The sequence below is a fragment of the Euwallacea fornicatus genome, chromosome 18 (assembly GCF_040115645.1).
Source record: "Euwallacea fornicatus isolate EFF26 chromosome 18, ASM4011564v1, whole genome shotgun sequence".
Classification (NCBI taxonomy): domain Eukaryota; kingdom Metazoa; phylum Arthropoda; class Insecta; order Coleoptera; family Curculionidae; genus Euwallacea; species Euwallacea fornicatus.
In genome coordinates, this window is record NC_089558.1 from 409463 (window position 1) to 429548 (window position 20086).

General features: G+C 44.1%; 1 protein-coding gene across 2 annotated transcripts in view; it reads left to right on the plus strand.

Annotated features, from left to right (window-relative positions):
- Nucleotides 1–20086, plus strand: part of LOC136344898 (carbonic anhydrase-related protein 10-like) — a 67414-nt gene that overhangs the window by 21855 nt on the left and 25473 nt on the right. For both annotated transcript variants that reach the window (XM_066292785.1, XM_066292786.1), the window contains exon 3: nucleotides 3039–3089. In XM_066292785.1, the coding sequence (XP_066148882.1) occupies nucleotides 3039–3089 (51 nt within the window). The remainder of the gene's footprint in view (nucleotides 1–3038; nucleotides 3090–20086) is intronic.

Below are 20086 nucleotides of genomic sequence, written 5' to 3' on the forward strand. Positions count from 1 at the left end.
GCCATTTTCGGCGTTGAAGGTTCCTTTAATAATTTCCCGATTCGGTCGTGTTCTAATTTGAAATTAATTTTCTTCCTAACTGGTTTTCGTTAATTTAAATTTTCGTGCTCTCACTTCTCGTGTTCGATGCGCTCTCCCGTGCTTTGTCGTTTTCGACTATACAGCATTTTCCTACGAGATGCAGGTAGAACAGGATTTTTAGATGGCGGAGCCCCATTCGCAGCCCGGAAGGAGGGCGTTTGAAAATGAAAAGCAATAAAGAAAGAATCTTTCCAATTTTTTACGAGTCCTCGCGGACCCATAACCTACACTTGGATCAAATAACGTAATCGCCTTGATTCCAAACATTTCCCGAAGGAATATAAAATTTTAGTCGCTTTTTTAGGACAATCGGATATGGGGTGAAAACAATACGAAAACTGCGATTTTCTTAAACATATTTGAGGCGAGCGACGTAAATATAAAATCGGAAAGGGCATAAATCTGCGCCCAGTCAAAAACATCGGATTTTTCTATAACCTAAATGTTGTGAATGGTATTGCAGTGAAATAGGGGGCCATAATTCACGCTACTCTCGCTGCCCCCGTATTTTTAAATCCTCTAAATCATTTCCGATCATTTGGGCGTTATAATGGGATTTTGTGTTTATTTTCCGGGAATAAGTTTAAGAACGCGTCCTCGTTGTCCGGGCAAGGACTATTATCAAACGCTTCTGTCACTCTCGGATCGCACGTATAATTCCGGTTTTGCAGTCATGTGCCGGAAAGTTTTAATGAATTTGCAACTGGAAGTTATTATGATGTTCTGATGATGTTCAAAACTATAACGTTTTCAGATCGAGGACTTTTAAGCAATGTCGCGGCGCTGATTTTAATGAAAAGGAGTTGTCCTTCGCCATTTTGTCCGCTCGGCGGTGTGAAATATTATGTCTAATTACCTTCAACCTGGGAGCGCTAAATCATAAATTTAACATATCGTTCCTGTCTATAACAAGTTAATAATCCATGAAACAATCCCAAAATAACGGCGTCATTTCCCGGCTAACGGCGAGGCATTCTTGACGGGTAATTAAGTTAACTCTTGCAACTGCCGTTCGCACGGTTTATTACCCCGAAACTGACCTGGATATCTCACCCTAACTTCATTCCACATACCTGACTGGAATATCCAGATGTAACTAGTTAAGTTAACTAATAGAGATTCCCTTATTTTATTACTTTGTTTCTCTGCGGCCGGACTCGAGGAACTCCGGTAATTACTTAGGAACTCCTTTTGGTCGAAAGGAGATGCAAGATTAATGAGGATGTTGCACGATCTTCCTGGTGCTCATGTGATGTATTTGGCTGCGAACAATTCGCTTAAGTGTCGCTTCTTTAAAATGAGAAATGGCGCTGCAAGGCCCGAGTAATCAAAAGTGCAAAAGGGCAGCCCAGAAAAATTAGCTTATCTAATATTAATGCGAAGAATGAGAGTTTCGCCCTACCAGAGGCTACGGGGAGTTGCTTTACTACCGCCGCCGGAACAAAAGGTGATATTTTATATACGTTTCGCCTTTGCTATGGGGGATGGACCGAGCCTGAGCGGGGAGATGGAAATGTACGTGTGTTGATCGATATATTAATTCAGTGCCATTCGAATTCAATAGTCAAATTTGTAAGTTGAGGCCAGGGCGATAAAAATAAAATTTGCTTCCTTTGTGGAGCGCCGGCCGGCCGGAAATGAAACACAATAACGGTGCCGCGCCCTGGGCGCTATTTTGATATGCTAATTCTGCTACTCACTTGTTTATGCAAATGCACCACAACCGTCCAATTATTCATAGACTCGATTTTTTCGGTATACTCGTACATAGATAAAATTCTGGACAATCAGCGCTTCGTGACGGCATTAGACCGACATCGTTTTTATGATACAATCCTGCAACGTTTACTATTGATTGTGCTCAGGCTTACCAGAAATGGGTTATAGTTCGAAATGCAATAATTGAGGTCCGAATTTGCTATTCCTTTGAATTAAATGATCGATATTGTCCTATAAATTATGTATGCCTTACCACTGTATGACATAAGAGCTCTGTCATCGCATGCACGAAGTGCCCGGCCAAAAATGACTTGGGCCGACAATAGACACGCGCAGATTCTTCTTGTAAACACGGGGGCCCTTTCTGGGGCTCGTCCATGAGGGAATCTGCAAACATAAAAGACACGAGGAGTGGTCAAAAAGCAGATGAAGACGCACGAATTGAAGGAATCTAGGTTGACGCATTAAAGTTTGAAGTGCACATTGACCGATTCAGGAAAATCCCAAGTGGTCCGGGGTGTCACTGGACCCGTTAAAAATGACACATGGAAATACTGCAGCGCTGACAACACTGCAGTTTCAGGTAATTGCCACCATAACCTTATTGTACAACCAGCGGCGGGTCGAACCGCCGGGGGCACCGCTGAATTGCCCGATTATACGTCCGCCACTGCAACCAAATATTCCTGTAGGTGTATAACACAACAATTCCTTCGTCAGTATACCAAATTCAGAGAAGTCCGTGTTGCGGATATACAGGCGCAAATTGATAACCGTGACGTGCGCCCGTCACTTTGACATTGTTGGCAAGACTGCGCGCTAATAACAATTGTTTGCTCACTTGATACGGATGCTGAGACAGCGCTCAGCGATGATTTACGATCGGCTTATTGTCTAACGAAATCCCTGATTACTCGCTAGATTGATACGGTAAAGACGAGCCGCGGATACATTGTTGTCTCTCTCATTGTGCCCCGTTTCAGTTTACAAGACGAGGTATGCGGAGTTTACCGGAGATTAGAATTTGTTTGGGGATGTTCTTAGTTATAATGGAATTTTAAGAAGTTGCTAGTTTAAATTAAATGCCGGAGGGGGAGGAACGTCGATTAGGGAACAATAATAAATTTGCCGCCAATAAATAGCAACATCATATCGCTGTTTGTGCATTTGCCCTGCGTAGCTGAGAGTACGAAAATCGCACGATTTTGCTGATTCCGAGTTTTTTTTTTCTTTTTCAGCTTCGTTCGCCGTTAGTTGGGAGGAATGGTGGACGTACGATGGAATCTCAGGTAAGCCTTGTTGCAGCACAACGATTCGTGCACATTTCCCACGTCTTCGAGGCATCATCATCAATCCACGAACTCGCACAATAACACCACTATCAGGAGGATATCCACGTCATCTCTCCCTCTCCTCAATACACGTTGGGCGATAATATTTATATTTATAAGAACTGGGAGGCCGATGAAATTCATAAATCAAAAACTTTTCCTTGAGTTTTGCATTGTGCGCCCCAACAAAACAGCCCCCTGCCCCTTGCATTGATATATGACTTTTTTGACGTTTTTAATGAAGGAAACTTTAAACGAATGGAAAGTTTGCGACAATTTTATTGTGGTCGAGCGTGTTATAGTTTAAAGGGCGCGGGTTTACTCGAGCGAGAGGGGCGAAGGGCTGAAAGCCCTTGGTGAACAGAGAGTGCTTTCGTGGTTATTTGGAAACGTTTTCGTGAGTTCGACTTGGGACGAATTTAAAAAATGCATCCGGGGAAAATTCTGGGCGGAAGGGCGGAAACCAAAAGTGATTAAAAGTATAAATGATTCTTTTTGATGCTTGTGCGAGCCCCGAGAGAAAACTCATCCGAATTGAGTGGACGAGAGACATACTCTCTCTAGGTAGGTCCACACGTACTTCTCTTGCCATTTTCAGTGTTTCGCTGCAAACTTCTCACGCAAAACTTCATTTAATGATCCCCATCCGGATGAGTCACAAAGAGGGGCCCTTTTCCCTCGAATGAGCAACAATGTATTGCATTTTCCGAAAAAACGCCGGTTCAACCCCCCGTTTAAATTATGCATTCGGGCTATATTTATAGCCCGACAATTTACTAATTTTCATTCTGCTGCACGTGAGAGCAGGAAATATTAAGCGAAATCGAACAATAAGTCGTGCCACATCAATCATTGGATGAAAGATAGGAAATGAATAGACCAAAACCGAATCCGACCAATCCGGTTCGTGTGTAACACCGTTCTTTTCGTTCGATTGACTTGCACGAAATCCGAAGAGGAAGCGTCAGAAATGCGAATTTATTTCTCCTTTTCGGATTTACGACGATTCCGTAGGAACATTTTCCTAATGTCCGTGGGTAATTAAGGGCTCGGAGGGCGTTTCACAGGACTTATCACCTCCGCACCGCGGCCTGACGCGGACGGCCTTGTTTGCCGAACAATTTTGCACAACAGACAGCGTCAGATGGGTCATTACCTCCCCCATCGAATGACCCGAAATTTAACCTGGGAACAACCAAAGCCTAATAACCTCCTATTCTCGATCCCATGTAATAATAAAAGCGAAATAATAATCCGGCACTTTAACCTCGAATATCTGGTGCAAAACCAGTCGACGATCCCTCGAAATCCTTTTTAAGAGGGTTATGTGACCGTAAGTAAGTAAATACAATGTCCGTTTGTGCGAATATTATGAAAATTGCTCCGGACACCTCGTCGCGTTCCTTAACCCGGAATGTACTAAAGCGGAACTCTTGCGGAGGTTTCAATGGCCTTTTCACTAGTTTAGAGAAATTAGGGGACATTTTGAATAAGGCCCTTGATTATGTCGATGTGTGCGGCTCGTTTGGGGATCCAGGGTTCATGAAGGGGCAGCCGAGTGTAATTTAGGACCCCTTTTTCTACCTCGGAACGGGTAGTAAATTAATAGTTCAGAAATGAGGAATAAATCTAGCGGACGGGAACGTCTTACGATCGACTCGTCACCGGGAAAGGGAAGGGGTTGTAATGAGAGCTGGGGGCCAGCGCAGCTCTTAAATCGGCCTTAAATACCGAGATTGTCGCCGGGGGATTACTCGACTTTTTTTTTTTGTTTTTTTTTTCGAACACCTTCGACGCGAAGGGGAGCACCCTGATGGCGGCGAACGAATATTCATTTCGGTACGATTTTCAGAGGGCGGGACAATATCTGGACCGTTTCGGCCATCGCCCCTGCAAGGAGCCTGCACGGACGCAATTAAGGGTTTTCGGTCCTCGACGATGCGACGGAATCGGCACCCGATCCGTAACCACGTCGAGACTCTAATTCGCGTCATCAGAACGTCATCGGAAACATCTTTTAGCGCAGCTTTGGGCTCGACTCCGCTGGGATAAATTTTCAAATATTTACAGGAACTTCCACCCCGCAGGAAATCGACCCTCGGTGGCTCCCGCAAGCCCCTTTTCCGATGTTGACAAGCTGACGCCTCAAAATGAAAGATGTTTGACGCCAGCGACACTAACAACCCGGTCAAAAACGGCTCCACATTGAAAGCATCCCCAATTTATAATCCGATCCATCCCGTCATAAACGATGTATATGGAATTATTCTATTCAGCACGGTGATGTTTATTAATAGGTGAAGTTTCGTGTAGTTTTCCGATGATTTGGGCAAAAGTTTGGCCCGCTATTTGATGGCCGATTGTTCCGGGGAGCTCTCGCGGCATGGCTCTTCCATTGTTTCTAGAAATTTACGAGGCTGGAAATTAACATGAGTGAACCGAAATGTGAAGTTTTCGCGAAACGCGTATATATATTTCACTTACTGATTTATCGAGTTGTGAATAGAGTTGTTCTCTGGACTTGGCCGGACAATGCGAACTGCAGATATAACTTGATTAATTAATTATACCGCCACTGCGTACAGCTAACTAGCGGCAAAAACAAACTTGGCATCCGCAAGAACGTACGGAAACCCAGCAAAGGTAAAATTCCATCTAGTTTCGTCCTAATAAGCAAACTGGAAACCGGTGAGTAATATTTGAGAAAGGAGCTTGTTTTCTGGTGGCGTGACAAAGGCGAAAGTCTAAAATTTCACATTCAACGAGTCGTACCATTTTATATTATTCGCTTCTGATGTCGCTGACGTCCTAATTACCAGACCAGTCGGGCGTGCTTCTATAACCCGAGTCGAAAAAGAACCCCTCAATACTGCAGCAAGAAGCAGAAGTTCGGAGTCCTCTGCTGGAAGTCGGGATTGATCGTCATTAGCTGTACCCTTGGGAGCTGGCGGCAATTTCCGAATTTATACTTTTAAACTTTGACGATATATCTCCAGCTAAACTGGCTAGTAACGGTGGAAGTTTGCGGCAAATAGCCGAAACCGACGACGCTGGGTAAAGAATGCAGTGAAAAATCGTCCTAATGGCGCTCAGGCCACTGCAAATCTTAGTTTGGCTCTCGGAGACTCGTGGAACCATGGAAATGGAAATTATTGCCTCTAGACATACTCGGATGTGGGAGTACTGGGCGCGCAACCACGTTTCCGGATTTTTTCCATCGATGAAAAATGGAAAATTTCAAGAGTTACGCGAAAAAATCCCTCTCCTCCTACGCATTTTTGCCACATCTCTGGTGAGCGTCTCGACGATAAAATGACGCGTCTTCGTACCGAACCGTTCGTCCTCGAAATTGCCCAACTGTAGCCCTACCAAGCCATGGTGTGGCCCTACCCTAGCCAAGCCATCGATCGGAACAAGTGAAAATCGGAGGGGGCCAGGTCTGACGAGTGTGGCGGGTGCGGTAGCGGATCCCACTCGAGCGTTTTGATGGCGTCCTGGACGGTGGAAGTGCAACACGGCTCGGAGCGTCGTCGTGCTGCAATGTCACTCGTTGGTGTCTCGCGTTCCGTTCTGGCCGTTTTTCGAGCAATGCACGATTCGGATTGATTAGTTGTTGTCGGGAGCGATGCTCATCGACAGTTTCTCCCGGTTTCAACAGCTCACGGTACACGACTCCTTTTCGGCCCCACCAAACGCGGAGCATCGTCTTCTTTCCGAAGCGATTTGCCCGTCGACGTCGGTGCTTCGCGGGTGGCAGCCACGATTTTTTCCGTTTAGGGTTCTCGAGATGCGTCCGCTTCTCATCACACAATTTGGTGCAGGAGGTTCTTTCTTTTGTGCCGCAAAAGCAAAATTCCGGAGGTGGTTCCTCGATTTTCCATCTGTTTTTCAGTCAACTTATGCGGCACCCATTTTCCCTCTTTTTGAATTCTTTCCGTGGCTCGCAAACGTTTGAAAATACCTCGGCGAGTCACGTTTAACGCACCCGCAAGCTGATCTTGTGCGTTTGCCTATCGTCTTCATCCAGCAACGCTCGCAGAGCGGCGTCTTCAATCGATTTTGGTCTTCCGCAGCGTTCCTCGAACCTCGATGCCGAAATCGCCACTTCTGAAGCGCTTAAATCGATCTTCACAAGTGGTTTTCGATTGCGCATGTTGGTCGTAGGCCTTCTCAAGCAAATGACGTGCTTCGGCTGCATACTTTTTTTCAAATTAAAGCGGCAGAGCGAAGTCTGCCGCAAATGTTGTTTATTTGGCGCAAAACTCGACGTTTTCGTTCCTAAAAAAAAATAACTTTGCGTTGCGATAACTGTTCGTATTCCAACTGGTTATCGATAACAACTAAGCCATAAACAAAACAGAGTTGCCGCCATTACGTCGACTAGACGTGTCGGTAGCGCCATCCATGTGTGAAACCCGGAAACTCAGTTGCGCACCTAGTGTATTAGATGGAACCAGTTTGGTGACGAATTTCACTAGGGGCACATAATCGCGGAACGGCACGCAGGATAAATAGAACGAAAAAAAATGCAAAATCATAAGCAGCAACACAAAAACCTTCAATGGCTGAGTAATAATAGGCACGAGTGGCTATGTTACTCTATAATTTTGATCGAGCGAAAAATGGCAACGCTGCTGCTGGCATTTGATTTTTTAGCTAAAACGCAACGCACCTTGGCAAAAATTTCGGCAATGTTGCCGGGTTCGTTCCTAGTCAAACTTGTTTCTTTAGGCGAGAAATGGAATATGTGCATGTCGCACACAATTGCCGCATCGGATTGTTGAAACGTGATGTTTATTAATTCGATTTCCCCCAAAATCGGATTGGTACCGGCTCGGAACGATACTAGACATCCGGGTTGTTAAGGCTTGCCCTATTAAACCCGAGTCGACGTGGCAACTACGCCGTGCGATGAAAACAATTTTTTGTTTATTTAACTGCCGTCACACGTTAACACCCTTTTTTAGGCATTTAGCTGGCACCACTTGTATCACATAGCGACCTTAGCGGCCTTGCCACATTTTTCCTCGTATTTATCGATGTTTTTAGGATACGAGTCCTTAGTTTTTATCAATAAACCTTAGCTAAGCTTGGAGGAAGATTCTTCCTTTGTTTTTTTGTTTTTTTGTTTTTTTTTTCACACAAAACAGCGTGTCTGAGACTACGACCTCAGGGCGGTCCGAGCGTGATTATCCAGTCCATAACTATCTTGGCGGTCGCTTTGCGGATGCACCTCGTTTTGGCCAATTTCAGTTTCATTGGGGCAATTTTCTTTTTTTAAAAAAGATTTTATTACGTTAATCCGTGAAAAAAGCAAACTCATTAACTAACTGCACATTTGATGATCCGCTTTATGTAATAAATTTATCTGCTGAGCTGGCGTTGAGGCGCATCCAATAACACGGCTCCCAGCAGATGGCATGCATTCTTAAGAAGTGGTCATATAACTGGACCTTCGAGAGGGATCATACACACTTCTGGTCCCGTCCGCACGGGGTAGAAAGTTATTACCGATCAATGTCGGTGAAATTGGCACTAAGCGCAACCCGGTAATTGCAAATTCTCGAATTTACCACAAAAATCTGAGGGTTCGTGCCAAGTTTCATGCCTTTATCTCCATCCGTTTCGGTTACATTTAGGAAAAAAAAACGTTTTCAATACTCGCCCTTTCAAAGGGTCTGGCTCCCTGAGGGTCCATTCGCCGACCTGTGTTTATATGAAGTTTTTTGCTAATTTTTGGTCGTGTAATTACCCCCGGAATCCCGATTTCGGTTCGTCCCTCGTATCCGCCGATCACGCAGGCAGACCAAAATTCGGGTTATTTTTAGTTTTAATAAATTCGGACAAACTCTCGGGACTTTCCGCGCGAGAACCTCCACTGGTACTCGTTAAACAAAGTATCCATTAATGGATTATTCCGTCGAAATAAGTCGATAATTCCATCATTTCACCGCGCTTGACGCTCTATTATTTTACGACTCAATAACCGTGAGATAATTGTTATCTTTTAAGCATTATCGAGTTTGGGTGTTACATAAATTTAAGCCATAATTTCCATCCTCAAGTTTTGCGGTAGAGGGTTAATTCCCGAACGAGAACCGATCGTTAATTTGAACCCTGCTCAAAAATTATGAATAACCACCGATCATCTGCAAACCCCTCGACTAGCTGCTAAATAGAGGGCCTCGTACGCGATACGTGGCACTCATTTTATGGCTCGGGCTCCATTGAAAACGCTCTAATCGGGGTTTTTGTTTTATTTTAAAGAAAGCCCCCTGCCACCGCCATATGATATCATTTGTTTCCTGGAGTACGCTCCGAAGCCAGAGGCCTTGCTTTATTTAAATTTGAGCCTTTGTACTTCGGGGCCTTATTTTATTTAAAGCGGACGCTTTGATTAGGTTATACTGATGCAGCTACCATAAGGGATGCTCGAAGACGTTGTTAATGTGACAATGGGGAAGTTTGTGCCCCCTGGAAAGAGGAAAATAAAGTTGTGTTGACGATAAGCTAAGGGATGGAAGAGTCAACAGGCACAATAGTCAGGCTTCGGCGAGATAAAGGAAGCCGCGACATTCATTTCCGAGATTTGGAGTAATTAATGCCGCTGCAGGACAAGCGGCTTTCTCCTGCGGTTTTGTTTTCCTGCTGCTGCAATTGTTCCGCAGTTTCCTGTTGGAACTTAGTCGGACAAAAATTCGCAACAGCGAAAACAAAACGAACTTAGCAAATTCGGAGTTTTGTCGAAATTTATTGGGTTTTTGGGACGCCGCAAACGTTCGGTTTCAGACCGGATTACGGGCACAAAGGTTAATTACGGAAGTGTCTCGTCAAATTGGAATTTTTGGTAAATATTTGATGCGGATTCATATATTTCTATAAAGAAAAACGATAATATCTTTTATTGCTTTCTTTGCAAACAAAGCGCGAACGGAAATAAAAGGAAAATAACGCCTGGGAAAATATGCTTCTATCGATATATGTCGCCGTCGGCCCGGAAAATATAGCCTAATGCGAAAGTAGAACTTACATAAAGAAGAAAAATTAATATTTATTTTGGTGCCTAGAGAACAAATATGTTCGCCGACTCACGTTCCACATCGAAATTAAAAACCAATTCGGTTATTGCTTTTGATCATTCGAGGCTCGGGTCGACGACGGAGGAATTTTTATTTCAAGTCTGCTTAAAGGGGAATAAATCGACGAAATTGTCGCAAAATAGTTCTATGAAATTCAGAAAATGTTTCAAAATAGTAACTTCCCCTTAGTAAACCCTGGAAAGAAGAATGTCCTGCATTTCTGATTTAAAAATATTTTGAATTTTCCGACACAAAGAAGGCAGTGCGACGGCACCGCGTTAGACCGCCGTTCCCCGATTCAGCCAATGCACGACGTTCCTTCTGAGTCGCGATTGTGCATCAATTTCGTACGTACTTAGCAACGACTCGCCCAGAAAACTGAGCACTTCAAGTCTGGATCTTGTCGTTGGTCTCCTCTCGACTCAACTTTGCCCCGACCGTTATGAAACCCACCGCGATTCACCGGTAAAGTCGTGAGCTTCGTCTAACTTGCAACGGAATCCCTGGTCACGGCAAGATCTTGATGTCGCATTGGGAGTTCTGTGCGTTGTTCCTCTACGGCACCGAATCTGCAGAGCATCCCCGGAACAACGGTACTTGTACGACTAAACTCGCCCCGTGCAAGAGTTGCTTCTTTTCCTCTTGCAAGGCATCAAAAATGTATTTTTAATTCCGTAAATCCCGAATAAATTTCCTAGTTGTTGATTCTTAGGCTTGAAATTGCCCCGAGAGGTCGGTACGAGAAACGTACTCCAAATCTACTCCAAGTTCGTTGATAAGTAACGCCGCTGGTGCCAACTACATCCCCACGTGCAGGGGGGCATTCCTTGTCTATGTTAGGCCTACCGATCAATTATCTGAAAACATCACGGGGTTTGGCTCCGAATTCCTCCCAAGATAAGTGCGAGAAACGGTAAAGGGCCGTTACGAGTTCCCTCTTGTTTATGTTAAGGTCATTAATCGGCATTATCTGAAAGTGGTGCAGGCTCCGGTCTCCAAGTTCTCCCCGAGATTGGCGTGGGAAGAGAGGGTTGTTTATAAGTTCCTTTAGCGCCGGTGAGAAAACTAAGGGTTCGGCACCCGCGAGGAAGAGCCCTTCCACCCTATCGGTTCTCTCACGAAGAGGGGATGTGTTGATACCGGGTTGCATCGGGGATCCCGTTTTTGCGTCGCGGGGAGTAGAGAAGTGCCTCGAGAACTTTCTCTCCCCCTTCCAACCACGAACCTTACACGCGTAAGGGCAAATGTTAGGTTAACGGGAGATGTAAAATTACCTCGTAAAGACCGTGGAATGTAAAGCTAACGTGAGATCGACAAGTGATCAGCGGCGCTGCCAGATCGAATACGAAAAATGTCCTGTGCACGCGTCATCATAATTTTCCGAAATGAGGAGGAAGTTATCACGTGACGTTTGCCCTAATTTCAAATGGATAATGCCGCAGTCACGCGTTCGCCGACATAATTTTTCGGTTAACAATGCGTTGTTGAATTTTCCAGCAACACAGTTTCCACTAAAGGCCGGATAATCCGATCCGTGCCTAGGATCCGTTTTGTAATTTCTTTGAAAATTAACCTGTAGTCCGAGTTGCAACACGTTAAGGACTTGACCCGTGCCGGTCGGTTCAAACTAACGATGCTTCTCCTAGGGCCAAAGTGGCGTGTTTACTCCGGACACACCTTCCTGCCCGCAGCTAAGATTTATCGGCAAAAACTAATTATTATTTACGAGCTAAAAAATGTGGATAAATATGAGCAAACATCTCGTGCCAGCTAAGTGTCTGGGACAAAGGGCGTCTATGTACGACTGTAGATGAATAAGCAAATACGGAACGGAGGTAACGGTCCTCGGCGAGTGGTGCGTATGCAACCTTGACTCGGACCAACAAGGCACAGACCTCAACACTGGGTCAAATAAACAGGATAAAGTTATTTAAGGTAGTCGAAGAGGGTCGGACCGAACTTACAGGCCTTTATGCTAAAATTTGATGCCCCTCGGTGTCCTATTTGCAAAGCCTCCGAAAGTAATTCAAGAAGGTTAAACCGCAGTAGCTGAATGCACTGTTATGTTTTGTCCTCAGAGCTTGCAAAGGTAATCTGTAAACCCCCGAATTTGCAATTTATATAAGCGGCAAAAGTTCCGAATGCACGTATTATCAAGTTCTGTCAATTGTAAATTAAATAAAAAATTATTACTCAGCCGGACGGCTTGTAACGCAGCTTTTCCACATGCAAATGTTGCAAAAAGGAACGAAAACGCACGCTGCGAGAGGAAGTGATATACTGGGTGTTCCATTAAAAAAAAAATATATATCTTTTTTGATTGGCGAAAGCGGTGCGATGTGGCGTCACAAATGCACGGAAAGTGACCAGTTTACGATGCGTCCTGCGGAAGAAAAGTGAGAAAAGCAAATCAAGTCTTTCTATGCTGCTTGGGTAATTTAATATTCCGATTTCATCTTCCCTAATCCGGTTCTCCTTCTCGAATTCGATGCCGATTCACCTTTTCCGAGTTCGGTTTACTTTTAAGTCTTCAATGTTCACAAGCTTTCGTTTTCCTTACCTTCGCAGACTGATTTGGCAGAAATTGCAATATTTACGTATTTGCCGAAGACATTAAGGATGCTCTAATGTAAAGATTCGCGAATATAACGGCTCATTAAAGAGATTGAAAGGGAAAAACTTTGGGGTTTCTTTTCAATCCGTTTAACTAAATTGAAGGAAGTTCTATTTCTATACTGCATCGCATGGTAAGTGGAGGAAGATAACAAACGACCGCGGCCATAAATCACGGACCACCACAAACATACCAAACTAAAATTATGTGGCTTAAAATAAGAAAGTGCTTTCTTATAAAGTCTTTTCTACATCATGTTACGTAAATAAAACCGTCCTCGTAACGATTTTTCACCTTGATGTATTCGACCGTAAAAAGGGCACTTTGTATTTTTCCAGCCAAACAATGATTTTTGCCTTTATATCGGTATTTGATATGAAAAGATATGGAAAGTTTATTCAAACAAGTTTTGGAAAAACGATAAAGCGGTAGGTAAAGCTTTTTGCCCGCTCTGCGTAAGTGCAAATAATGTATTCTTTTTAGCAACTGCCTAGAATTAATTGTTGTAACAGTCAAAATAGCAAAACAGTGTTTAGTGACACAACTTTGTTGGCAATTTATTATTCAATTGCCGACCAATTTCCATTCGTTAAATCTGAACAAACAAACAACTTTAGTGGCCACAGCTCTAGCTCGGTGTTTATTGTCATAAAATTTCATTTGGTATTGATACTGCGTACGCAAAAACGTCCCATGCGTCGGCTTAATAATTATTAATAATTTGCCACTTCGCTAATACGTCGGCGACTTTAACTTGGATAAAGCCCCTCGCAGAAAATCATGGAGAAGAATGATATATTTTCCCCCCCGCTAAAGTCAGTTTTGTGTTGTCCTTTTTCGCCCGGTCCTAACGGGCTTCACTTATCTTTAATCAGCCATAATGTCCCAGACATGTCCCGTTGGTGATAGGTCTGGAGACCCTGGTGGGCAGGGTAACGAATCGATACCGTTTCGACGGAAGAAACCCATAGTAATCTGAGACGCACGCGATCGTGCGTTATCCGATCGAGCAGCTGCATTGCGGAGCGTCTGCGCAGAGGAATGAAGATGCTGCTCCAAGCGTTCTCGGGTGCATCGCCGAGCGGTCGTACCGGCTCCGACGAGAAGCGACGGTGAGCGCCACCACGAGGTGCAGCAGTTCGCGTCACTACCCCTGCGGTGCGCCTCCCTTCTCTCTCTTTCCCGACCGTCGGGCGTGTTAAGCCTTGGTGAACCAAGTCTCGGTGTCTTCACCGATCGAGTTAAAACTCCAAGTTGCTGCACATCTTACGTTAGATTCACTAGAAATGTTTTACGGTTCGAACTCCTCGTCCTTGGTACTTTTGCTAAGAACTAAATTGCGAGGCCCTCAAGTTATAAACGTGCATCGGAGGTGATTCTTGGGTACCGGAATTCCCCACCCTTACCTTCGGGGGTGCCATCACGTCCCGTTCGGGACGAAGGCAACATTCGGGTAACGGGATAATCTGCTCGTTGGCCGTCAGGCCCGGCGAAATGGGCATTCCTCGGCTGAAACGCGCTCCGGTTGAGCGTACGCCTATGTCTGCTGACCAGCAGTACTTGAGGGCTGGGAGAAGCCGGGAAGCGTCATTATTAGCACTTTCGTCGCTCTCCTCAGTGGCAGACGAATCGATACACCGTCAATCCTCAATCGTAGCTCATACGCTTCATCATCGGAATCGCGATCGTCCACTCCTGTATTTCTTCAACTAAGTTTTAATCATACTTATGTGCTACAAGTCAGCTAATAAACCGTGTTAACGTTTGAGGGGTTGTCCTAATTCCACGACTTCCGGGAGATCCCACGTGTTTACCTTGCTAAGCTGGTACTAGTCCGTCCTGGACTCTCGTAAACAGAAGTACAACGTCGGTACTTCGAACCGACAAGTACTGCTACAAGTGGTGCTCGCGCGTAAGCGCTCTCGCGCAATAATCGCGGGTGGTATCTCCAACCTCCAAGGAAGGAACCCCTGCATATCGCTCAACGGTGCATACCCACGCAAAATCGGGATTCCTCGCTCCAGGACCCCGTTCCAGGCCCATTTTTCTGCTCCACTACATGTGATCTTATGGACAGAGAACCGTTAGGGGTGACACAGGTTGAGGTAAACGGTTCGCATGCCAACAGGCCATCCATGCCCCCAACGCCAAGTCGTCGGGATTTTGCAGTTCTTCGACGCCTTGCGGAGCTCCTCCTTCTCAGTGCCTCACCGCGGTGCTTGAAATTCGACCTGGAGGCGAACTTCATCTTGCTAGGTACATTGGAGAGATCAAAGAATACCTTCTAGAAGTAATGTATCGGAATAAATGGCATTTCGGCCCCATAAAGCTGGTTTGTTGTGCTTTTTCGGGTAAAAAAACGCGAAATTTCTTATAATGCGGAAATTAACGCGAAGATATAATCGATCGAAAAAGCGGCCCTTTTCAGCACTGATGATACAGGCGATGGTGCTGACCGAAAATGATTTAAAACAGGCCGACTTCACGGGGTGCTCTCTTTTTGAGATGAGATAAAAATGGGTTGAAATTCGGACGGCCGCGGGGCCCCGCGGAGGGCCAACGACGACGCAGATGACTACATAATTCTTGTCGATTTCAAATTTCGTTTTATATGTTCCGGTAAATGATGGGAAAGTTGGTATCACCTATCCTCGTTCCTAAAACTGGAAAACCGAAACTAGAAAGTCTGGAATAGTACAGTTGCGAAACAAACTCGGGCAGCTTTTAATAAAAAAAGTTTTATCACATCGTCCCCGTGGGATTCGCGACATGTGGCCTTACCAGAACCAATCTCGAACACCTAGAGGACTTCAGTTCAATTTAGCTTTTTTCGATTCATATGTGGGTCCGGGTTATAGCTCAAAATACAATAACTGAAACGTGGCTTAGACGGGACGACATTCAGTATTTTTCTAAATCGCGCGGCTCCGAACCTAAACGTGTGAAAATGTTTCCACTTTCGGCGCCCATCAAATCAAAGTTCGCAGATGAAAGAGCCATCCATAGAGCAATTTCGCCACCGATCAGAACCCTCAAGAAATATGGTGTAATTTCTTGGAAAAATATAGCCTCTGTTTTTCCAATCACTTACTTTGCCAGCCCTCTCAAGTGGAGCATTTGTTTCCCCATCTTCAACGCTTCATGTGTATATAAAAATATTACTTTATTTACATTTGCAATTTTTTCTCGGAGCAAACATGGCCTCAGTTAGAAAACGCTCTAAAACAAGTTTATCTCGCAGTAAACACTCTCTCTTGACAGACGCTAAAAGTGGAAGAAAATCCCGATTTTCCTTACAAAAGATTTGTTCCCAACGTATTCAAAACGTGTAACAAATATCCTTTTTTTTTTTTTTTCTTTTTTTCGGCTACGGGCAATTCGTAAGTCGAGTTGAATTTTTATCTGTTGTTTATTTGGGGGGCTTTACGTTTTAAAGGCCATAAAAACTACGCGGAAAGCAACATTTTGTTTCCCTCAAAAGGTGGTCGATTTGTTATTTAAATATATGCCGAAATAACATTTTGTAGTAGGATTGAGGGCGATTTTCTGATTTGCTTAAATGGCTCGTTTCAGTTAACTCCCAACAAAACTGCTCCTGACTTACGGCCGGGCGGCCGTGGTTCCGCTCGTAATGCACTGACTTCCGAAAGAACCGCAACACCAAGAAGAACGCATCGTACACGTTTGAAATTCTGGCATTACGTTGGGCAATAGACAAAAACGATCAAAATATCAAAAGAAAATTATTGTGAATAAGTGAAAAAATTTAATAATAATTTAATAATGGGTGGTGTCTCCTCTCGAATTAATACATTCCTGTAAGCGACGTGGCACGCTTAAAATTAAATTGTCAATATCTTCCTGTGGTATTGTATCCCGGGCAATCTGCACCTGCTCGCAGAGTTCATCTATGGTCTCCGGAGGGCGAGCTAAACGTTGAAGTCTCCGACCCATTGCATGCTCTATTGGGGACAAATCTGGAGGGCGAGCTGGCCAAGACAAAGTATCCAAATTTTCAGCTTCCAAATACCTCAAAGTATCGTTGGCTACGTGTGGTCGCGCATTATCCTGTTGAAACGTGCTTCCAGGACGGTCGTGCATGTATGGTGCAAGAACCGGTTCTAAGACACTATTAATGCACCTCTGAGCATTTAATCTATCATAAATGAAAACAAGAGGAGACCGACTACTATACCGGATGGCACCCCAAACCATGACACCTGGTGTTAAACCAGAATGACGCCTTTCCAAAAAGTCCAAATTTAATCGCTCTCCTCTGCGCCTTCCAACACGTTACCCCGTCCATCAGATCGCCATAAAAAAATCGGCTCTCGTCACTGAACACGATTCTTCTCCACTCATCCACCCATTGCACTCTCAGACGACACCACTCCAGTCGGGCCACCCTGTGGTTTCGTGATAGTGGATGCCGACGCATAGGACGATATGAATTTAGTCCGAAACTTCGAATTCTGCGATACATGGTACCAAGGGAGACCCTTCGATTTAGGGTGGCTACCCAGTTGGCACCAAGAGACGGAATTGTTTCGAACGGGGCGCCTGTCGCTGAACGACGAAGTCGCCGTTCTTCGCGTCGGTTCGCCATTCTTGGACGGCCACTACCACGATGACGATTTACTGACCCTTCGTTAGACCAATCTCTCCAAGCTCTTAGCACTGTCGATGCGTTTCGATCCAGTCTACGTGCAATTTCGCGGAAAGGTAAACCTGCCTCGTGCACACCAACAATTCTTCCCCTTTCAAAGGGAGTTAACTGCATTTTGGCGTGCACGAGGCATTTTGCCCTACCAGACATTCAATATGGTACTAACGGTAGTACCTTTATCGCTATCCGCCTGTAAAAAAATGTGCAAAAAGAACGATCGTCACAGATAAAAAAAGTAAAGAAAAACTTCATATCGCATTAAAATACGAACTTGAAATTTTTATCATTTTTTTCTCTTTACAAGTCTGAAATCGTACCAAAATTTCAAATACGTACAATGCGTTCTTCTTGGTGTTGCGGTTTTTTTGAAAGTCAGCGTACAACGGGGACCGGAAGGTAATTTCGTTTCTGCGCATGTCAGGGATTTCCGTCTACCCCGAGTACCACGATATTTCCTAATGCCCTCTCGGTACATTTCGCCCAAAAATCGATTGATTTTTATCGATTGGACACTCGAAATTCACGCCCCGGATGGCAAAAAGTCATTGATACCGAGGGTTATTGCGTTAATGATTCAAAATTTTAAAAAATCTAAAAATAACTCGTTGGACTTTAATGTAAAAAATGACATTACTTGCTGGTATCCCATTATATTACATCTGTAAAGCATTGTGTAATTACTAATTGCATTCGGACTAATGCGGACGTATACACGGATAATGGGGTCTTCCACGAACTTTTTTCTATTACTCAAATCGATACTGAACTGCCTCTAAACGGTATTTGGCTTTTTTTTGTTTTTAATTTCGTTTTCGAACTTTACGACATTTCGAATTTTCTAAGTCGAAATCTATGACAGACGAGTTTGATTGACAGATAAGTGACTGACAGCAAAAAGTGAAGTTGTCAGGCAGAATGTGTCAAAACACCAAAAATCATTTTAACGTACTTATTTCTTTTTTTCTCCGGACTTTCGCGAGTATCGAAAGTCCGACGGAAAACATGTGGGACTAATGAAAATTGAGGTCGAGCGAAAAGCGCCTCGTACTAAAATTCGATTAGTGGTAACCGTTTTAGAATCATGGGAAGTAGTAACTGAAAAGTAGCATGCATCCAATTTATTTTTGGACATCCCAACAGACTGCAGACGTGTTTGAGGATGAATGGCCAATGCATCAGTAAATGAAATAAGTTTGTGAACTTTTATGTACACATAATTGAATATGGCTGAAAGAAAAAGGAAAATATGAATCGTAGTTTCGTCAAATCCGAATCACTTCTAAATTGACTATAACTTTAAATTGTACATTGTTCAAGGAGCGACAAAAATAGCGTCCTCCGCTCGCGTGCGGAAAAGTGTAGTTTAACGCATCGATTTTGGTATACAGGATGTTTCAGAAAAACGTTCCCAAACATTAGCAGATTGTGAAGGGCGATAAGACAAGTCACTTTGCCTTATAAACATACAGTAGCCGACAAAAGTTTAGAGTCTTTTTAATTCTTTCTGTAGTTCATTCCAGTAGTTTTGCGCAAATTGCGAGCGAATCATTATTATACTCTACACGTGGGTAAAGCTAAATGCATATCTCGGGATTTGATGCGAAAAATTGTCCAATTATATGACAGCGGTGAAAAACAAATTCAAATTTCAAAAAGACTCAAAATTTGCAAAAGTGTCATCTCGAAGATCGTATCTGTTCATCGTGGTGGTGATAAAAGTCTTGTAACGGCGGAAAGTACAGGACGAACACGAGAAACTTTGATGAAGTCGTTAACAAAAACTCAGAAAAAGATCCACGTGAGACCGATTCAAGATCAAGAAATTTCGGAACAATTTCATATCCAGTTGAGTGACAGGACTGTAAGACGTACAGTCCCGTACTCAACAATGTGCTGTTGGTTTTTTCGGAAGGGTTGCTGTCAAGAAACCCCTTCTATCAAAGAAGAGTATCAAGGCTCGTCCTCGTTTTGCTCGGGGTCACGTGGAGTGGACTTGTGCAAAATGGCGCACTGTCCTTTGGAGTGACGAAAGCCAATTTCAATCAAATATTTGGATCGAACGGGAGACACTACGTAAGACGACCAAAAGGCATAAGGCACGACGTAAAGTACCAAGTACCGACGGGGAAACGTGGAGGTGCCAGTGTTATGGTCTGGGGGTGCTTTAGTCGGCCTGGTACTGGATCGATTGTTGAGGTCAAAGGAAGAATGGAGAAATTCCAATATCGGGACATCTTGGAGAATCAAATGTTGCCTTTTGCGGAATGTGAAATGCCACTTCGTTGGAGATTCCAACAAGATACCGTCCCAAGCCTATTTCGAAGCTTGTCAAAAGTTGGTTATCAACAAAGAGGGTGGATTTAACTGCCTGGCCATCACAATCACCAGATTTAAATCTTATTGAGCGCTCGTGGGAAATACTAAATCGTCGCATTCGATCGCAAAATGTTCGAAATAGAGCTGAACTTCTTGATGCCATAATGGACGAGTGGCAAAACATTGCCGAAGAAGTGTGTGCCAAATCTGTAGATTCGATGCCCGGAAGATGCGAAGCAGTAATTAATGCAAAAGGATGCGGAACTAAATATTGATTTTT